Source organism: Hippocampus comes, unplaced genomic scaffold (genome assembly GCF_001891065.2).
Source record: "Hippocampus comes isolate QL1 unplaced genomic scaffold, H_comes_QL1_v1.1 scaffold374, whole genome shotgun sequence".
Classification (NCBI taxonomy): Eukaryota; Metazoa; Chordata; class Actinopteri; order Syngnathiformes; family Syngnathidae; genus Hippocampus; species Hippocampus comes.
In genome coordinates this window covers 128,241-146,752 of record NW_017805416.1, presented here as the reverse complement: position 1 = coordinate 146,752, position 18,512 = coordinate 128,241, and the positions used below count along the sequence as shown (strand labels likewise).

General features: G+C 42.2%; 1 protein-coding gene across 7 annotated transcripts in view; it reads left to right on the top strand.

Annotated features, from left to right (window-relative positions):
* fat3a (FAT atypical cadherin 3a) overlaps positions 1–18,512 on the top strand; it is a 141,202-nt gene that overhangs the window by 48,642 nt on the left and 74,048 nt on the right. For all 7 annotated transcript variants that reach the window (XM_019873864.1, XM_019873869.1, XM_019873867.1 and 4 more), the window contains 2 exons: positions 5,501–5,824; positions 17,300–17,361. In XM_019873864.1, the coding sequence (XP_019729423.1) occupies positions 5,501–5,824; positions 17,300–17,361 (386 nt within the window). The remainder of the gene's footprint in view (positions 1–5,500; positions 5,825–17,299; positions 17,362–18,512) is intronic.

The window sequence follows — 18,512 nt, the reverse complement described above, 5'->3', positions numbered from 1 at the left end:
TCTCTCTCTCTCTCTCTCTCTCTCTCTCTCTCTCTCTCTCTCTCGCATATGAGGGCAGCTTTACGATGTTAAATGTCCAAGCGTTGCAGCCATTGGACAGTGGATTCATTAGGTGCTGTGAGGTTCAAGTTGCCATCTGGTGTTCGATGAATGGGACAATAGTAGATGAGATGTTCTGCAGTTTGGAGTTCTGGTACGCAGTCGCAGAATGGTGATTTGACGAGACCCCATTGGAACTTGTTGTCGTTGAAACGGCCTACCCCAGTTCTTAGGCGGTTGAGTCGTACCCAGACTTTCCGGGGTAGCGTTGAGCCAGGTGGGGGTTCGGTGTTAGGTTGGACCGTGAACTGGTTGGGTCTTGCATTTTTATCCCAACTACTTCTCCACGCTTCCAGGATGTTAAAGTTGGAATCATGAAGATCTGCAGCATGATGAGGGAAAGGGTGGCGAGATTTTAGCCTTTGGCGCTTTCCAGGTTGTACCTCGGCGATCAACTGGTTTAGGGCATGGTTTATGTGCAGCACAGCTTGTTGAGCAAGGCAGTGAGTAGCTTTTTCTCTACGTAGGCTGGCTGGGGCAATGCCTGCCAATACTGGTAGTAACTCCGTGGGGGTGGGACGCAGACATCCGGTGATTATCCTCATGGTGTCATTGAGGGCAACATCGATCTTCTTTGAATGGGTACTTCGGCACCACACTGGTGTTGCGTATTCAGCTGTGCTGTAAGCAAGCGCAAGAGCACTTGTACGGAGTGTGTGAGTGCTTGCACCCCAGGACGAACCAGCTCGGCATCTCAGCAGATTGTTTTGAGCTGTTACTTTGGCACGAAGAGCATCTATGTGCTGTTTATATGTGAGCTGTCGGTCGAGCTTCACTCCTAGGTACGTGGGGGATGGGTTATGTGGGAGTGGGGTCCCATGCAGGTAGACAGAGAGTTGGCGCTTGGATTCCATGTTGTTTAGGTGGAAAGGTGTGATGGTAGTCTTTGCCAAGCTCAATTTAAGTCTCCATGTTCTCAGGTATTCCGATATCAGTGCCATATCAGCAGTTAGTGATTTTTCCACCGTGCTCCAGCTTTTGTGGGAGTAGCATAGTGCAAGATCGTCAGCATACCCATATTGATGAGACTTGGTTTTGGGCACATCGCTGATATAGATGTTAAAGAGCATAGGCGAGAGGCATGATCCCTGTGGTACTCCATTTCTCAAGCGGCGGGGTCAACTGCGTTGTCCGTCGCTGGTCTTTAGCACAAAGCTTCGGTTTGCCAGAATATTGCTCAGGAAGCGTACCATTTGCTTGTCCAGAATCATCTGGAGAAGCTTCAGTATAAGTCCTTGATGCCATACAGTGTCATATGCCGCAGTTAGGTCAACCAAGATAACTCCAGCCTTGTTTCCCTTCTCAAAGCTATCTTCAATATTACTGGTCAGCTTGATTATTTGCTGGGTGGTACAGTGTCCATGTCGGAAGCCAGCTTGTTCTTTAGGCAGCTGGGGGTCGACCACTGAGTCAAGTCTGGTCAGGAGAAGTCGTTCCAAGATCTTATACGGGACACATAGCAGTGAGATAGGGCGGTAGCTCCTTGGGTCATCGGGAGGTTTATGTGGTTTCAGCAGGGAAACCACAGTAGCTTTCCGCCAGATCTTAGGTATAGACTGGTGCTTCATACAGGCTCAGAGGTATTTGCATAGCCAGTTCATGTATTTTGGGCCACAGTATTTCAAGAACTCAGGTGGGATATTATCAGGGCCTTGAGCTTTGCCAGTCTCGATCTGATTGATGACAGAGGCTTGCTCTTCGATGGAAAAGGGAGCTGAGAGGAAGCCATCAACGCTTGGAGCATTCCATAATCTGGTGCATTCTTGTTTCACTCGGAGGTCATGGACTTTGTCAGCCTCTTTATACTTTCCATTAGCTAATAGCTGATGTGCAATGGAGTTGGCAGTGACAGGGCAGCGTTTGGGTTGGAAACTGCGTCCTGTGAGGCGATTGAAGGTCTTCCAAGCTACTCTGCTGGAGTGAGTGAAGTCTATGCTTTGGACCGTGTCTTCCCAATGTTTCTTATGCTTCGCGTCGAGGCATTGCACTAGATCGGTGGAAGTCTTGGTTGCCTCTTCACTGGTTGCGGCAGACAGGAAGTCTTTGTAGTGGCTGTCACACTCCTCGTCCCATGTTGGTATGAGTTGGTGATGGTAACCGCGTGGAATTGTTCTTTTTGCGGCTTTGTATAGAGCTTTACAGAATGACATATAAGACGTATTCAGGTCTGCTGATGTTGGGTCTGGTAGGTGACAGATCTTGTTATCAACTAAGCGCCTGAATTTAGGCCAGTTAGCTTTTCGAAAATTCCATCTCTTCACAGCTTTGCTTGGTATTGGCCTCATTGGATTAGCCGGGAGTATAAGTGATGGTCTATGCTGTGACTTGGGAAACGGACTGAGGTTCAACCGCTCTGGAATGGGTCCAGTAATTAATGTCGGCAAAGGCCAAGTCCGGGTTAGTTTTGTGTTCCATCTTCTGGAGTGGAAGCTGTCCAGTTGTTTTGGATCATAGAGCAGTTGCGAGCCAGCAGCTGAGGCCCAGCTTTCAAGTGTTTCGCCATCTGGATTAGTGGTTTGGTAGCCCCATGTGGTGCTATGGGAATTGAAATCTCCGCTATATATGCAAGGAGAGGCAAAGGCAGGAATGGAATTGCCTTGCAGTTTTGTGCTTGGTGGTTTGTACACATTGACTACGGTGGTGCCTTCAATTTCCGTTGCCGTCCATTCCACTTCACTGTCACTTTGCGATGAGTTGATCGGGTTCCAGGTTGCAGAGTTCTTCACAAATGTGGCTATTCCATGTATGCTGCTGTTAGTGCAAGCAACCAGGTTGTAACCAGAGGTCTTGAGTTTGGAATGATCCAGTGAGTGGGTTTCCTGCAGGAGGATTGCTGTTGCATTGTGCTTTTCCATAAGGTGTTCTATGATTGCACATTTTGCTTTAGTAAGGCCTTCCACATTTAGCTGCATTATTGTCACTCCGGCCCATGCGACAGATGGATTTGCATGCCCTGATAAGGGCACGTGCTCTGGGCCGGTTCTTCTCACAGCTCTCCGGGGCCGAGGGTTTATCCTTTTACCACCCAGGGGGGTTGCTGTCTCTGATTGTTAACATTCGCTCTACAGATTTGTAGATTACCAGTGAACCATGTGGAGTGTCACGTTGCGTACTAGGCAGAAAGAGAGAACTGCTTCGTACGCAACGGAGCGAACAAGAATAGGTGGATCCCCGAAATAGCAGGCACTGACAAGGTCTTGTCTAACAAATAATATTTATTACAAACAAAAAAACACCGTCAAAAGGAAAACAGAAAACGCTGGTCAAAACGAGAACCAGGAAATAATGTAACGTGAGGAAAAGAAAGCGCTTGCAAAAAACGGCAAGGAAAAGATAAGACAATTTACTCGAAGAACTACGCGTTAAAGAGAATCCCACTGGGATGACGAAATAGTAGCGAATAGCAATAGAGTGCGAATACGAAATACGAGCATGGGCAATAGCAGTGGCACGGCAAGCAATACTCCGGCAATGAGTTGACAGCCGGAGTGCCTAGATATAGCAGGTGTAATCCAGAACAAATGCGCCACAGGTGTGCAGGCGGCAGAATGAATGCCTGCCACCTGCTGTCGAATACGGAACATGACATGGAGGTTGTCAACATGAACCCCAATGACAAAAAAAAAAAAAAAGACAAAATAATACAAGTCAACACATTAGACACAGACAACCATGCAGTCTTCACCATTTTCCTGCATACACTTTGTTGTCTGAAGCAGTTATAGATGAAAGAGGAGCGAATCAAAGTGTCCTTTTCACCAGTGGATCAAATGCGTCTTGCTGAAATGTGCACACGTCTGCTCCAAGCTAGGCTTGAAAGCAACAAGAAGCTGTAGCATCCATTAACGAAAAAGAGATTGGCTCTCTTCTCCTGCCCCATGTCAATCCGCTTCAATTCCAAGCCGCCACTCCCAGTTCCACATACGCATGGGCGCTCTGCGCTGACGCTCCTTTCTTCTCATCGTCGACTCCTCAAGCCATGCATGCATCCAGCCGCGGGCTGTCCAACAGCACCGACCTTTCCGCTGAACAAAGCGGGGCTGTGAAAATGCTGCCCATTTCAGGCACAAGACACAAGCGCCCCGGGGCTGTCCAGCAACGATAGTCAAATGACGCCGACATTCCTCCCAATCAAAATTAGCGCTGGTACACGCGTGCCGCTGAGAAGGTGCAACCACCAAGCACAGATTCTTCTTCTTTGACGAATGGTCGTGACCAAAAATGCTGAAAACAGTCCACATCAGGTCCACACGACGTAACAACACCATGTGACAAAACAAAAGAAAAAAACAACAAAAAACGCAAGGCTCTTGAAGAACACTTGCCGACGGCGGCCTACTAGGGCGCCATCTTGGGAAAAAAAAAATATAAGGTGTACTGTCAGCTTTTGAGAAAATTGAATGCTTTTAGGTGCGCCTTATAGTGTGGAAAATACAGTAATGTTATTTCGGGACTAATGTGTGATGCATCGGTTTTTCATTTCGACTCTTGTCTTTGTTGTCTCTACTGTGCTGTATAAATGTATACGTGCTTGCCACCTCCATTCTTTAAAGGGTAGTAAGATAAGATAAGATAAGATAAGAAAACCTTTATTCGTCTCGCAATGGAGAAATTCCCAATTCACAGCAGCAAAGTTATGAATGGAAGAAGTAGAACAACAAAATATAGGAGCTGCTGGAAAGGCAGCCGCTCTCGCGGCTGCAAAAGAGAAGGAGGAGAGAGACGTGTTCTGTTGTATGATGAGAGGAGAGTAAAAGGAGAGACACACCACGTGCTGGTGTCTGAGAGTTCCTAGCTAACACAACAGACTGACCAGTACAAGCCAGCTGTGGTGCTTGAAAGTCATTCATACTGCCGATTGTGAAACTGATACTACTATGCTGGATGCCTTTTTCTCTGTTTTATTTTATCCATCCATCCATCCATCCATCCATCCATTTTCCGATCCACTTTATCCTTCCAAGGGTCGCGGGGGCTGCTGGAGCCTATGCCAGCTGGGTAGTAGGTGGGGGACACCCTGAACCAGCTGCCAGCCAATCGTAGGGCACATAGAGACGAACAACCATCCGCGCCCACACTCACACCCAGGGACAATTTTGAGTGTTTAATCAGCCTGCTATGCATGTTTTTGGAATGTGGGAGGAAACCGGAGTACCCAGAGAAAACCCACGCAGGCCCGGGAGAACATGCAAACTCCACACAGGAAGGCCGCCGATCACCAAGCCGCCCACACAACACCCTTTCACATGTTAACTAAGTAAATTGAGATAGTCATTTTTTTCCCCTTCTCGGTGAGGTGTTGTTATTGTACCCAATTTCGTCAACACTTTGTTGACTAAAATGTCGAAATGTTGCCCTTTCATAAAATATTGTGTTCTCACATGTTTTTTTCGTCCAACAGGGGTAATCTACACCACGGACACACTAGATCGCGAGACCAAGGACTCCTACTGGCTAACAGTGTATGCCAGTGACCATGGTGCAGTACCTCAGTTTGCCACAATTGAAGTATTCATCCAAGTGGAGGATGTAAACGACAACGCCCCGCTGACCTCGGAGCCGCTGTACCGACCATCAATACCAGAGAACTCTCCTCGGGATGTTTCTGTGGTCCAGATCCAAGCCCAGGATCCTGATGCCACACTCCACTCATCCACTGACCGGCTCAACTACCGCATCGTCAGCGGGAACCCGCAGAATTTCTTCACCATCAACCCTCGAACCGGTCAGTGATTATTCAGTTATGCTTTGCCTTAATTACTTTACAAATGTAGCATTTGATTAAGAGAAATGTGTTGAATTTTCCATTAGCTATGACATGATTTAATAGGACATGTCTTATCATTTTCCAAGACCAATAATGACTGACACACATTGAAACACTTTCCACCCACATATTCAGTCTGTTCATTTTTTTGTATTAAATAAAGACTGTGATTCATTTCTAAGGATTGGCACATGTAGTTTGTTCACTTGAGGCTATCATTACAAGATGTCACTGGAGAGAATCATCTGACAAAACACATTCTTTAGTGGTATTGTACCAAAACTAAGTTACACATCAAATGTCTCTTGCAGCAAAAAGGATAAGGGCTGAACGAAAAAAAGATGAGTTTACAAATGGAGAGATCAGGGGAGCAGTTGATTGCTGAAGCGGAAAGAAATGAGCTGTCTTTCTGTAACTGAAACATGATGAAGATGATTGGAGCTTGCTTCCAATTTACCTTTTGATTTTTTTGCCGCATTCGTCTTTCATCGGAACAGGCAGTGATGTGAACAGTTCCGTGATTCAAATATATTTAAAATTCAAATTTGAGACATGATATAAATCACTGAAACAGATTATTTTCTCTCTGACATTTACTCAGCCGACAGAAACCCAAAAACAAGAGTAGTTAGGGATAAAATACTGGAATACTGGAAAAGATACAAATAAAGCTATAGTTTCAGTAAATATATAGGACTTAATCTGAGTGAATAAAGAAGAGGAAGAACAAAAACAGTGTAACGTGGTGATGAAGAATGTCCAGCAAACTTCCAATGAAAAAAAGTACTCCGGCCTACGTGTGCTTGGTGTAAATAACGGCAAATGTTCTTTTTTGTGCCGGGCAAGTCTAATTTACCATCTTGGGAATTTTGGCAGATAATGCAGCGCCTCGCTCGGCGTTTCGGTGGACCGAGGGTGTTTTCTATTCCACACCACTAGCGCACCTGACAATTTGATGACAGAGAGTAGACTGGACTTTGGACCAGGTGAAACCAAGTCTAAATTGTTTTATGTATATATATATATATATATATATATATATGTGTGTGTGTGTGTGTGTGTTTGTGTGTTTGTGTGGGTGGAAGAATCAGTCTATATGTGAAGTGAAAAAGGTTCACACTATTTGATGTGGCTCGGTAATGTGATGTACAGTATCAAGCTATTCCCTATGAAAATTGCAGCTTCATGGAGCTTTCTCATTACTGATATTCACTGGGTGATCCTGCAGAGGTCTAATTGGATACACAGTAATAATATGGAGGGGAAATATGAAAATGGATAATGGCTTATTCAAATGAGTGTGTTTGTTTTGTGTGAGTGTGTGTGAGACTGTTTTGTGTGTGTGTGTGTGTGTGTGTGTGTGTGTGTGTGTGTGTGTGTGTGTGTGTGTGTGTGTGTGTGTGTGTGTGTGTGTGTGCGTGTGTTGGAGGTTATACAGGATTTTTAAGAAATAAGACGTGGAGAGAAAACAGTTCTGTCAACACATGTATAAATGGAGTCAATTCAGAAATTAGGGTATGTCGGGCGTGCGTAAAAAGATTTGTCTTTCATTACAAGCAAAAGTGTGAGTGCAATCCACCCAATCTCTTCAGTGAATTATCAATCTGTTGGGTCTTGAAATCTTGTATGACAGTTTATCATGATATTTTGTGGACATGCTTCAATGCTTCCAGTTTGGTGCGAACATTATGGATGTTTTGATTTGTTTTTGTGTTTTGTTTTTCAATTCCAACATATAGTTCAGTGTACAAAAAGTGCTCCAAATAAACATCGTCTTTGGTTTCAACTGGCCCTCACCTCACCGTGCAAATAGAGATAAGGAAGACCTTTGGGTACAACTTCAGGGACCTTTGACCTCACAAAAACATGCTCTTCTCACTGAATGCAGGAAAAATTTCACAGACATACTCCATTATCTTGTAGAATGTACTGGGAAGGGTAAAAACTGTAGAGCTGGTTGTCAAACCCTTGATTTTCCTCTATATTCTGTGGGTGTACTTGTCAGATGTACATATATATATTTTTTAGATCCCTTTACACTGGATAGATTGATTTTACATTGAATGAATTTGTATCACCACCATTTTTATTTTGTGTTATCTTTTTATTTTTATTTTCCTTCATTTTCCACATGGACTGTACAGTCTTTCTTCTTGATGGCAATATTTGATCAATCGTCATGAGACATACATGTGACATTTACAGTTTATCAGATCAGCCTGTTTCATTCTTTCTCTCAGATTTACGGTTGACTGTTGCGTTTGCATCCTATCTGTCTTCTGCCTGTTTGTCTTCCTCTACAATGGTTTATTCCATCCACTTACAAATCTCACAAACCTTATTTCTCTTCGGTGCTCCTCAGTGCCCTCTGATTAAGTGCCGATCACTCCGGGGTGCAGACTCCCTTTGCCTAAAGTCCTATGTGATATGGCTCCAGATCCCTGTGCCCCTGAACAGAATAGAGTATAGTAAGAGAAGAATGAATTGATTTTACTCTCTGCAGGCATGGAATGTCAGAGACTCAGTTGTCTCAACTAACATTTTCCCTCGGAGCACAGTACAGTACTTAAAAGCTTGATGGGTGCTGGAAAAAAAAAAAAATTGAGGGGCACAATCTGTTAATTGATTTGCAAAGTAAATATTCACATTTCCCTCCGTTTTCACTGTATTAATGATGAATACTAGCAGAAACGACAGTGTTTTCCCATCCACATTTTACTGTGAAAGTTTTCACACAACAGAAACCCCATGAAAGAAATGTCAACAGCACCAACCTTGGGTCCCGACACCGTAACAGGCTACGGCTTTAAGCTGTACTAACAGGGACTCTTAATCGGGTAAGGGGAGGGGAGGGCAAATTGACAAAAAAAAAAACCAATCACTTTATGCTAATAGAATCCATATCAACTCAGATATTAGAAGTATTTCTTTCATAACGATCACTGCTACTTTTAGTTGCACCATTTCGACCATACCGTTCCATATGTACAAATAAACCGTCATTTCAACTCACTGTACTGTTTAAGGGGCGGCCCCGGTAGTCGAGTGGTTAGCATGTCGACCTCACAGTGCTGAGGTTCAATTCCAGCTCCGACCTCCCTGTGTGGAGTTTACATGTTCTCCCCGGGCCCGCGTGGGTTGTCTCTAGGTACTACGGTTTCCTCCCACATTCCAAAAACATGCATGGCAGGTTAATGTCGCACTCTAAATTGTCCCTTGGTGTGAGTGTGACTGCGGTTGGCTGTTTGTCTCTGTGTGCCCTGCGATTGGCTGGCAAACGGTTCAGGGTGTCCCCCGCTTACTGCCCGAAGACAGCTGGGATCGGCTCCAGTACACCTCATGCCCCTAGTGAGGATAAAGCAGATCAGAAGATGGATGGATGGATTATTCAATTCGAAGCCGGTTGAAAACTGAAGTCTACAATGTGATTGAGCAAGAAACCATATGACAGTTCTATTGATTTCCCACAGGGAGCTTTGCTGTGTCTGCCAAAGATGACACACATCACAATCATCGGAAGTGATTTAATTTGACTGATCAGATTCCATATATTCTTCGAATGAGTGAAATTGTATGGGTAGAGGTGAATGTGATTTGATTCAGTGTGCCATTGTTTTATTGTCCCTGACCTTTCTCATGCTCTGATGTCTGCCTGTTTCCTATTTCTGCGCAAGTAAATTGTAGTTCTCGTGGCAGCCTTCAGCCATCCATTTACGGCACAGGCTTCAGTACACATATCTATATGGTAATCAAGTCACTCTCGCTCTTGGTCAGAGACACACACAGGGCTCCTTCTTTATATTCCATCCCGCTTTTGTGTCTTTTCCACACTCATCATTACCCTGTCATCAGAGGAATTGACAGTTGCTCCCAGAGGTGCATTAATACCCATAATTATGAGTATCTCTGGTGACTATGATGTATTTTTTTTCATGTTTTCTTTTTATCACGGTATTAGATAAATATTGATTTGGAGCAGATTCGGATAATATGCGAAGCATAGTTGCAATCTGTTCTATTGTGTTTTTGTACGGCATTGATTGGATTTGTTCTTGTAACGTGATTGGGTTGGCACGAAGAGGTGGATGAAGTTGGTTAAGTCATCACGGAAGGCCCAGGTACCAAATGCACGGCCCGCCACTGATGTAGTGTGTGTCTTTGTCTGACGGCACTGACAAGCACAGGGTCAATTACAGAACAAAGGCGTTTGAAGAAATTGCTTTATATTCTTCATGCTGCTTTGAAGTTTCAGTGAACAATCACAATTGAATCTTGTGATGTACAGCGCCAAGTGCACCTCATGAATACGGTGGTGTATTTTTGGCATGCAAGGCAATGATAAGTGAGTAGCTAATGAACTATAGGGAGAAAATTCATGTCATGCATTTTCTATTCAGTTGTGGTTCACATTATCTACCCTACCACACTGCAACATTAGCATTCTATTGCAAGTAAAGTGAGAAATGTTTGACAGCCACCATTGTATGCATCAGTCCTTATTCACTCAATTGTCTGAGAAATTTCAAGAGGCTATGTCATGTTATGGTTGTAAGCGGTGTTTTATGACAGCATAACAATCGTCAACAAGCTTTTGCTTCTGTCACACTGTGTCATAAAGTCCAGACAGCCAATTGGTGTTGAGAAGGCAAAATACAACACACGCACGCACGTGCGCACGCGCAGTGAAATAAAACAATACGGGACAATACAATTGCGGTCTGTGGGAGTGAACAGGAACAGGAAACATTATGTGCGCATGCGGGTTGCTATTTTAGTCTGCACGCTGAGAAAGCGTGTGTATGATGGACAGAGATGGCGGCGAAAAAAAAACACCAAAAGGTGTATTAGTTACTACATTTAAGAAATGGGATTACCAGTCTGATTTTTCTTTCGAATCATCCGAAGAAGGGTGTATTACCAAGATGACATCTGATGTATGCACAAAACACGAAAGAGAAATGCGACGGGAGGCACGATTGCAAGGCAAGTACTTGAAGTTGGTCATTAGATCGAAAGGTTAATCGCTATGAAAAATATGAAACAGTCTTAGTTATTCTATTACTGTACAGTGAAACTCCTCTGCAACAAAACCTACATGTTCAAAAATACCCCCTAGTGTGAAAACATTTTCATGCAAGAAAGCCATTCCCATTTTTCTGCTCCCCCTACGACAAAAAGTCCCCCTGTTCCGTGATATGAACTCTTTTTCTCTGCTCTTGCCTCGCAATGAGATTCACTACAAGGAAAACAAGCCTTCCGCAAAAGTCTAATCCAACAGTGACCTCTACTGCTTCGTTCGGAAACGGCAACAGCAACCACCACACTGGTTTACACATGCGCAGTAGTCCAGGAAGTATTTGTTATTGTTCGTGTCAGACGCAGCAAGAACGTTGCATAGCTAAAATGGATACGAAACAGACCATTGCAGACCAAAGAGTTCAGAAAAGAAAACCATTCACGCTTGAAGACAGGATAAAAGTAATAAAAATGAAAGATGGAGGAAGCAAAGTAAAAGACATTGTGCAAGAAATTGATGTAAGTGAAAGTGAATGCTGATCGTAAATTTCGCAATTTCATTCCCGTTTTTTTCTTTCCACACTGGCTATATGAAGTGTCAAATAAGTGTATGCTCATATTTATGCACTACGTATTGGAATAAAAACAAATAATACACGCATACGTTTTGTGTGTGTGTGTGTGTGTTTACATCTGAGATAAAATTTGCTTCAGTGAAAAGCCCCGTTGTGAAAAATTTCTTGCTGCAAACATGTTTTCATTGTAGAGGAAATTGACTCTATTTAGTTGTAGACATGGTAACTTTATGAATAAAACATTCGTCACCAAGTGTAGTAACACTAATGTTAACTGTCGGTAGAACTAACAATGACAGTGTGGTAGATTATTTGGTCAAATTTATGGTAGATTACACTGCATCGTCTTGGGGTTGCAAAGAGGACGTCAAGCCATATCAATACTATAAGTCTATACATAGTAATCAGGTTTTTTTTTTTTTTTAAAGATTCATCACATGATTTTAATCATTCAATTCCTAATACATGCTTTTGTATTAATAAAGGGGGTGAGTAGCCATTGATATTTTTATTTACATAAGTAGTACACACACATAATCATGTTAACAGTTTCAGGTTTACTTGTGGCCCATGGTATATAGCCAGGACTGAAGTATTGTATACACATATATGTTACTGATGGCCATAGTATTTCATCGTAATTGATATTTTAATGATTACCAGCAAGTTAATCTTTGTAGTGTGAGACAGGAAAAAAAAAAACTCAAATTTTGTGGTACGCTGTATTCATGATGCCATATGAGTACAATTTGATCCATTTATTCTATTGAATAAACCTGGAGTACACAGCTGCTGATGTACCGTATTGGCCCGAATATAAGACAGCCCTGATTATAAGACTACCCCCTCTTTTTCAAGACTCATGTTTGAAAAAAGACTATTTGAACACCAAATTATTTTTTTATCCAGAAAATAATTACAGTACATCTGAAACAAATGATTACAACAATATATTTGAGAGAAAAAGCATGTTATTTCGCCTCATTCCAAACTTAATCTCTGAACATTTAAATATGTAAACTAAAGTGAAATCACATTCGTAAATGAATGGCTTCTGGTTTTTTAAATGTAAATTACATCATAACTTCTCCTCAGCTGCTGATTAACCTGGCTGATCTTTGACCCACTTTTCTCCAGATTGTTGCTATGTTTCTCCATTTTCTATTATCGCTTCTATTATTTTCTTCTCTTTTCTTTCTTACTGCTATTTTTATTTTTATTCTTCGTGACAGGGGTGTTCACTTAGGCTTGGGGAGTCAAGTTCAGCATTCGCTTCAATAATATCTGGCGCCATTTAGCGTCGTGAATGGGTATAATGTCTACACCCCGAATATAAGACAACACCCACTTTTTCAGTCTTATTTCAATGCAAAAAAACACCGTCTTATATTCAGGCCAATACGGTAATTATGTTCATTGTTAATGCATAGTTTTCAATCATTTACCTTTTAAATATTGTACTTTTGAGGATCAGAACTCTTGATTTGAATATCAGTCAAAATCGAAAAATCGTTCCCATGATGAACGTTTACGGAACCCCAAATTAGTTACAGTGGTTTCCCATTGGGTAATCTAATGGAACTGAAAAACAGTTTCTGTTAATTTCTGAAATCCTCAGGCCTGTATGTTCTCGACACCAATTGGCTGTCAACGACAACGACAGATGGAATGATGACTGTTGGGCTGACGTACTCACACCCTGAATTTTTTATTGTACTGTTGTTTGGTGTCTTCTGCAATTGGCCTCGTTTATCATTTTTGGTTTCTCATTTGGTTATCAAAGCTTCTCATGCTTTGCTTTGCTCGTTTGCAAGCGTGTCTACATTGGTGTCCTGAAGATTTCCATCCATCCATCCATTTTCCATAGCACTCATCCTGTTCAGATTGCATGAAAGTGGAGCCTATCCAAGCCGACGTAGGGCAAAAAGCAGACTTCAGCGCAGTTACACAGCGTGTGGCACAGGATTTGTGCCATTCACGGAAACAGTTCCCAAAGTAGACATCAGAGTGGGAGTTGAAGTTCACCTTGAGGGACATGAATTAGTATTGATAAATTTGTCACCAGTCAATCATCGGGTGCATATAGAGAGGGACAACCAGTCACACACAGTCATGCCATCGTACTTCATGTATAGAAGTCAGGTGAATATATGGCGAGACCATCAGTGATTTCCTCAGTGGCAATTGGAAGTGACTCGCAGCTGAGATGAAGCTGTCGACATTTGGTTTTATTGTCATTTCAGTGTCTTCAAGTTTTCAGCCAACAGCAAAAATTAACACCTTGTCTAAATCTTTTCCATACACACTTTTATACAGTAAAATCTCATCCCTCATTATGTTCAGGACACCTCTCATTATCTGCATGCTCTCATGGTCAAATTGCAGGCGAAACAAGTAATATACACCTCCATTTAGAAATGGATGTGGTCATGTTGGGCAGCGGCAACATGGAATTAAACAAACATTAGAAATGGATGAAGAGAAATCATTGAAGCCTCTCTGAAACCTCTTTCTGAAGCTTTCACTGTCATTTTTACACTTTACCTCAAGCGTGTTGTTTGGGGAGAGATGTGTGTATATGTCATCGTTTGCCTTATTTTCATTATGTCTGGCTCTCTGGGATGGGATTTTCATTTGTCCACCTACATTGCAGCCGTACGGGCAGTTATCCGACTCGGATGTAGTTTTCATTTACATTTGAAAACGGTTCCAAAATTTGATTGGGTGCATTTTTTTTCCTCCTCTTTACAGTGCTATTACTCACAGCAGATTCCTCCTTTTAGTGTAAATTTAGCCTTGGACTTTTGACATGAAACACATACACACACACACTCACAGGCACAGGCACACATATAAAGAAATATACAGTATCTATGTGTGTGTGTGTGTGTGTGTGTGTGTGTGTGTGTGTGTGTGTGCATGTGTGTATACTGTATGTACACACATTATATAACAGTCAGGTTTTCTAATGGTATGAAATACACTGTAAAGAATCATTGTCACATCCGAGAAATTATCCAGCAAACACACATTTTTATTTCATGTCTTGTTACTTGTGCTCATACAGATCATTTCATTATAACAGTTTTGCATTGATTAAAAAAAAACACAGTGACCTCACTCTTCCCACATTTATGCTCCGTTTTAATGCCAGTGAGAAATTTGATGTCGGGGCTGTGACTTACTTACAGCGACTGTTGCAGAATAAACTTACAAACTTGTGTACTCCTTTTCATATTTCTAGAAAACAAACCATGATGAAAGAAACAGAGACCAAAACAGATTTGGGTATGTGGTAATGTTTGACAAAAGTGTTTTAGAGAGAGAACTATAGTTAAATTATACTTTGGCCCATACCGAAATGGCTGCCTTTCCAGAAGCTATTTAGTTTAATTTTAGTGAGTTGAGTTATTAGTTTGCTCTGAAAATCGTATTTTATTGTTTTTCTAACCAGTGGATATGGAATTCATTAACCAGTACTTGTTTGTTCGAGTGCTATTCTGCAGACACGAAGAGTGAAGTGAGGAAGCAAATGAAGCACCATGATGCTTTGAAACATGAGTAAACCTGTTGGCTGGAATGCCTCATGTGGCCATCACTATCATTTCCGACACAAAAAAAACTACATGAGAACTTTCTTTCCCTCATTAGTATGAATCGGTTAAAGACAGTCATCCCATGGGTGTATCGAGCAATACAAAATGAATCTTATGCTATGGTGAAACCGAATGTGTGCACAGTGTTTCTCGCAGTGTATATTCATATGTAGTCAATGCAATTTTGTGCGATCAAGCATGGTTGCATGCCGGGTGGCGTTTGTAGCATTCCAAGCATAAATCTTGTTCCAATGCCAATTTCGCTGTGATAAGCTGAAGTGAAAATTTAGTGGTGGCGAGGTGAATCGGGAGCAAAAAATGTTTTCCATCTTCCGCAAGTGGAGCTCTTCTTGCAGTTCCTTATAAATGTTCTTTGTGCATGTCGAGCTCCTGCATGAACTCTAGTGACTCAGTTTATGCTTCTGCCTTGTCAGCCGTGCACCTCTACTACGCTGAATTTGATGGGAATGAGAGGAGCTGCTTCCTTTGGCTGAGAAACATGTTGGCTGTGTTCTCTCGCTCAACAGCACAAATCCCCGTTTCTAGACATGTGCATCACATCACTTCAACAACATTGTTTTCATTCTTCTTTCAACCATTGTGCAGTGATGAAAGTCAGCGTTGTATGGTGCAAGTAGACTGAGAAAAACCGAGACGTTTACACAATTAAAGCACAACGTTCTGCTGTATCTTACGTGTTTGACATGTGCATGAAGCTGATTACAAGAACGCTTCAAACACTTTTGTCCTTGATATACAGTGGTACCTCTACTTACGAACGTCTTTTCATACAAAGTTTTCAAGTTATGAAACACCTCAATGGGAAAATATTGCCTCTTGTTCCGAAAGAAATTTAAAGATGCGAAAGGTAAAAATACAGTATGGGCTGCCACTCGCAGCTCCGACTTCTCTGAACGCAACATACGTAGAGCTGCATTGCCATTGGCTATTACCGAGCATTATCCTGGGATCCTATTGGCTAAGAGGGACCTCTACCGCGTATATCTATTTGTGTAGATAGATAGAAAAGTGTCTATGCAGCGTCCTTGTCATTTGCCCCTCGGGCCATGAGGCGTTAGTTTTGCGTAAATGTGAATCACCCAGAAAAAGCGATCGCTCACGATGCTGGTGTTTGCCTTGGAAATTTTCAAAGGATTGATAAAAGCCGACAAAAGCAAACGCCCTTGGATCAGTTCTTTCCAAAACACCAGGTAAAAAACACTTCTAAGAGTGAACATGATGAGGATGCAGTTAAAAGTGAAATGACCATCATTTTTATTCTTTACTCTATTTTTTTGTTTTTTACATTATGCACAACTCTCATTTATTGTGCTATAATCTAATTGTAACATGTATTTGTGACATATTTTGATGGATTTTTATGCTTTATAAAACATTTATGGCTGAATTTTATGTGTGTGTGTGGGGGGGGGCGGAGTTGAGGGGGCTTGGAACGGATTAGGGCATTTACAGGGAAAACGCGTCTCTACTTACAAAATTTTCTAGTTCAGAATTTTCTTCCAGAACCAATTAATTTTGTAAGTAGAGGTACCACTGTGTTTTGAATTTGAATTAGTAAGACTGATTTTTTTTGAAGCATTGTGAATAACTACATTTTTGCCTTGAGTTCCCCATTATTGTCACCAACTGCTTAGCTGCTGTATGAACTTTCAACCAATACAGGATTGACTATAACATTGTCATTCGGACCATTTATGTTGGATGTCTGCTTGCTTTGATTGTGTTTGCTTGGCTTTTCCCAACTGACTTGGAAATGTGGATCTGTGGCTCATCAGATACATCACAAAGCGCAAATACACTCCTATGACCACTGCATCAATAACTTCACGGAGTATTTTTTGTCAAACTGAAATACATGCTTCCAACAAAACTCATTGCAGCACAGAATGTTTGAATTTTTGTGATTGGTTTCAGTGCTCAGTCCATGGTGTTTCACTGCCTCTCATACCATTTAGCTAGGATAGGCTAAAGTGTTTTTGGTGTTGTTACAACTGTGTTTTAAATTGGCCTAATTAGTAGAGCTGCAATATTGTTCACACGACAATTATCTGCTCAACCTTCATCTTTCCTCATTTTGAAACAGCCACAGTAGCTTCTTTTGTTTTGTATTTGAGTATAATTGCAACAATCGAAGTCAACTATAAGTGAGTTGGCTCATGGCATGGATTTTTGTGTGTGATTTCCCCAAAATTTCTTCACGTTTTCTCTCTTGTTTTTTGTCTCAGGTCTGATCACAACAACCTCGAGGAAACTGGACCGTGAACAACAAACAGAACATGTTTTAGAGGTGAGCATTTTGGTGTGCAAAATAATGAGCAAATTGTAAGACTGAGTCGATACCATATATAAATGACAGATCTGGAGCTGTAATTGTACTGACGCGATGTGCTGAGTCTTAAAAGAAGAAACGTGGTTTCAAAACAAAGGATTATTTTATTGAACGGAAATGGTTGACTTGGGTAAGGGATTTTTTTCGTGTGTGTGTGTGTGCGTGTGCGTGTGTGTGTGTGTGTGTGTGCGTGCGTGCGTGTGTGTGCTCACTGAATAAGCACTTGTAAAATGAGGTTGTCGATGGTAATCAAGATGCAATTGAGAGGTCAGGAGATACGATCTCACCATCACCTTCAAACTTCAAAGACATTTATTAAAAGAAATGCTTGGTTCATTGGAAAAATAAAATATGTTTAACAGTACAGTGATCCCTCACTACTTCGCGGTTCACTTTTCGCGGTTTCAGTGCATCGTGGATTTTTCAAAAGCATTCATCCAAAAAAAAAAACAATAATATATATATATGGCGGCTCTGGATAGCTCAGTTGGTAAGGCATCGGTTTGGCGTACGGGAGACGGTGGTTCGAATCCCGCTTGGGGCAAAAATGAGCACATAACACCATCCAGTGTGGGTCCTTGGGCAAGATCCTTCACGCTAATGCCTACCTCATACAATGATGAGAGACAATAAAATGAATGACATGCCGGCTCAGACGTCGCCCGGCCAAACAAGGTCTGCGTCAGGTGCTGGGGAACCAGAGCACCTTGATGAAAAATGGGCTACTGGAACAAAGCGGAGATGGGCGAGATGCGATAACATGGCTCTGTTGGAACGCTACTACTCAAGCAACCCTAGTCAGAGGGGTTACATGCAGAGAATGCGGGCTGAATGGTTACTTCGAAACCCACAGTCACGGTTGACCACGAAACAACTAGTAGCTCAGTGTCCCAACATCCACAAACGGCAATTGCTGTCACAACTTGAGATTGACGAGGTACAACGCAGGGTCCACGGTGAAGGGCCCCAGGCTGCCAGATCAGAGGAGGAGGTCATACCAGAGATTGGGAGGCAAGCCCCAATGAATGCAGATGATGAGAACGGGAGGCCAGCCCCAATGAATGAAATGCTGAGCGAGGCAGCAACTGACCTGAAAGCTAAGATCATGG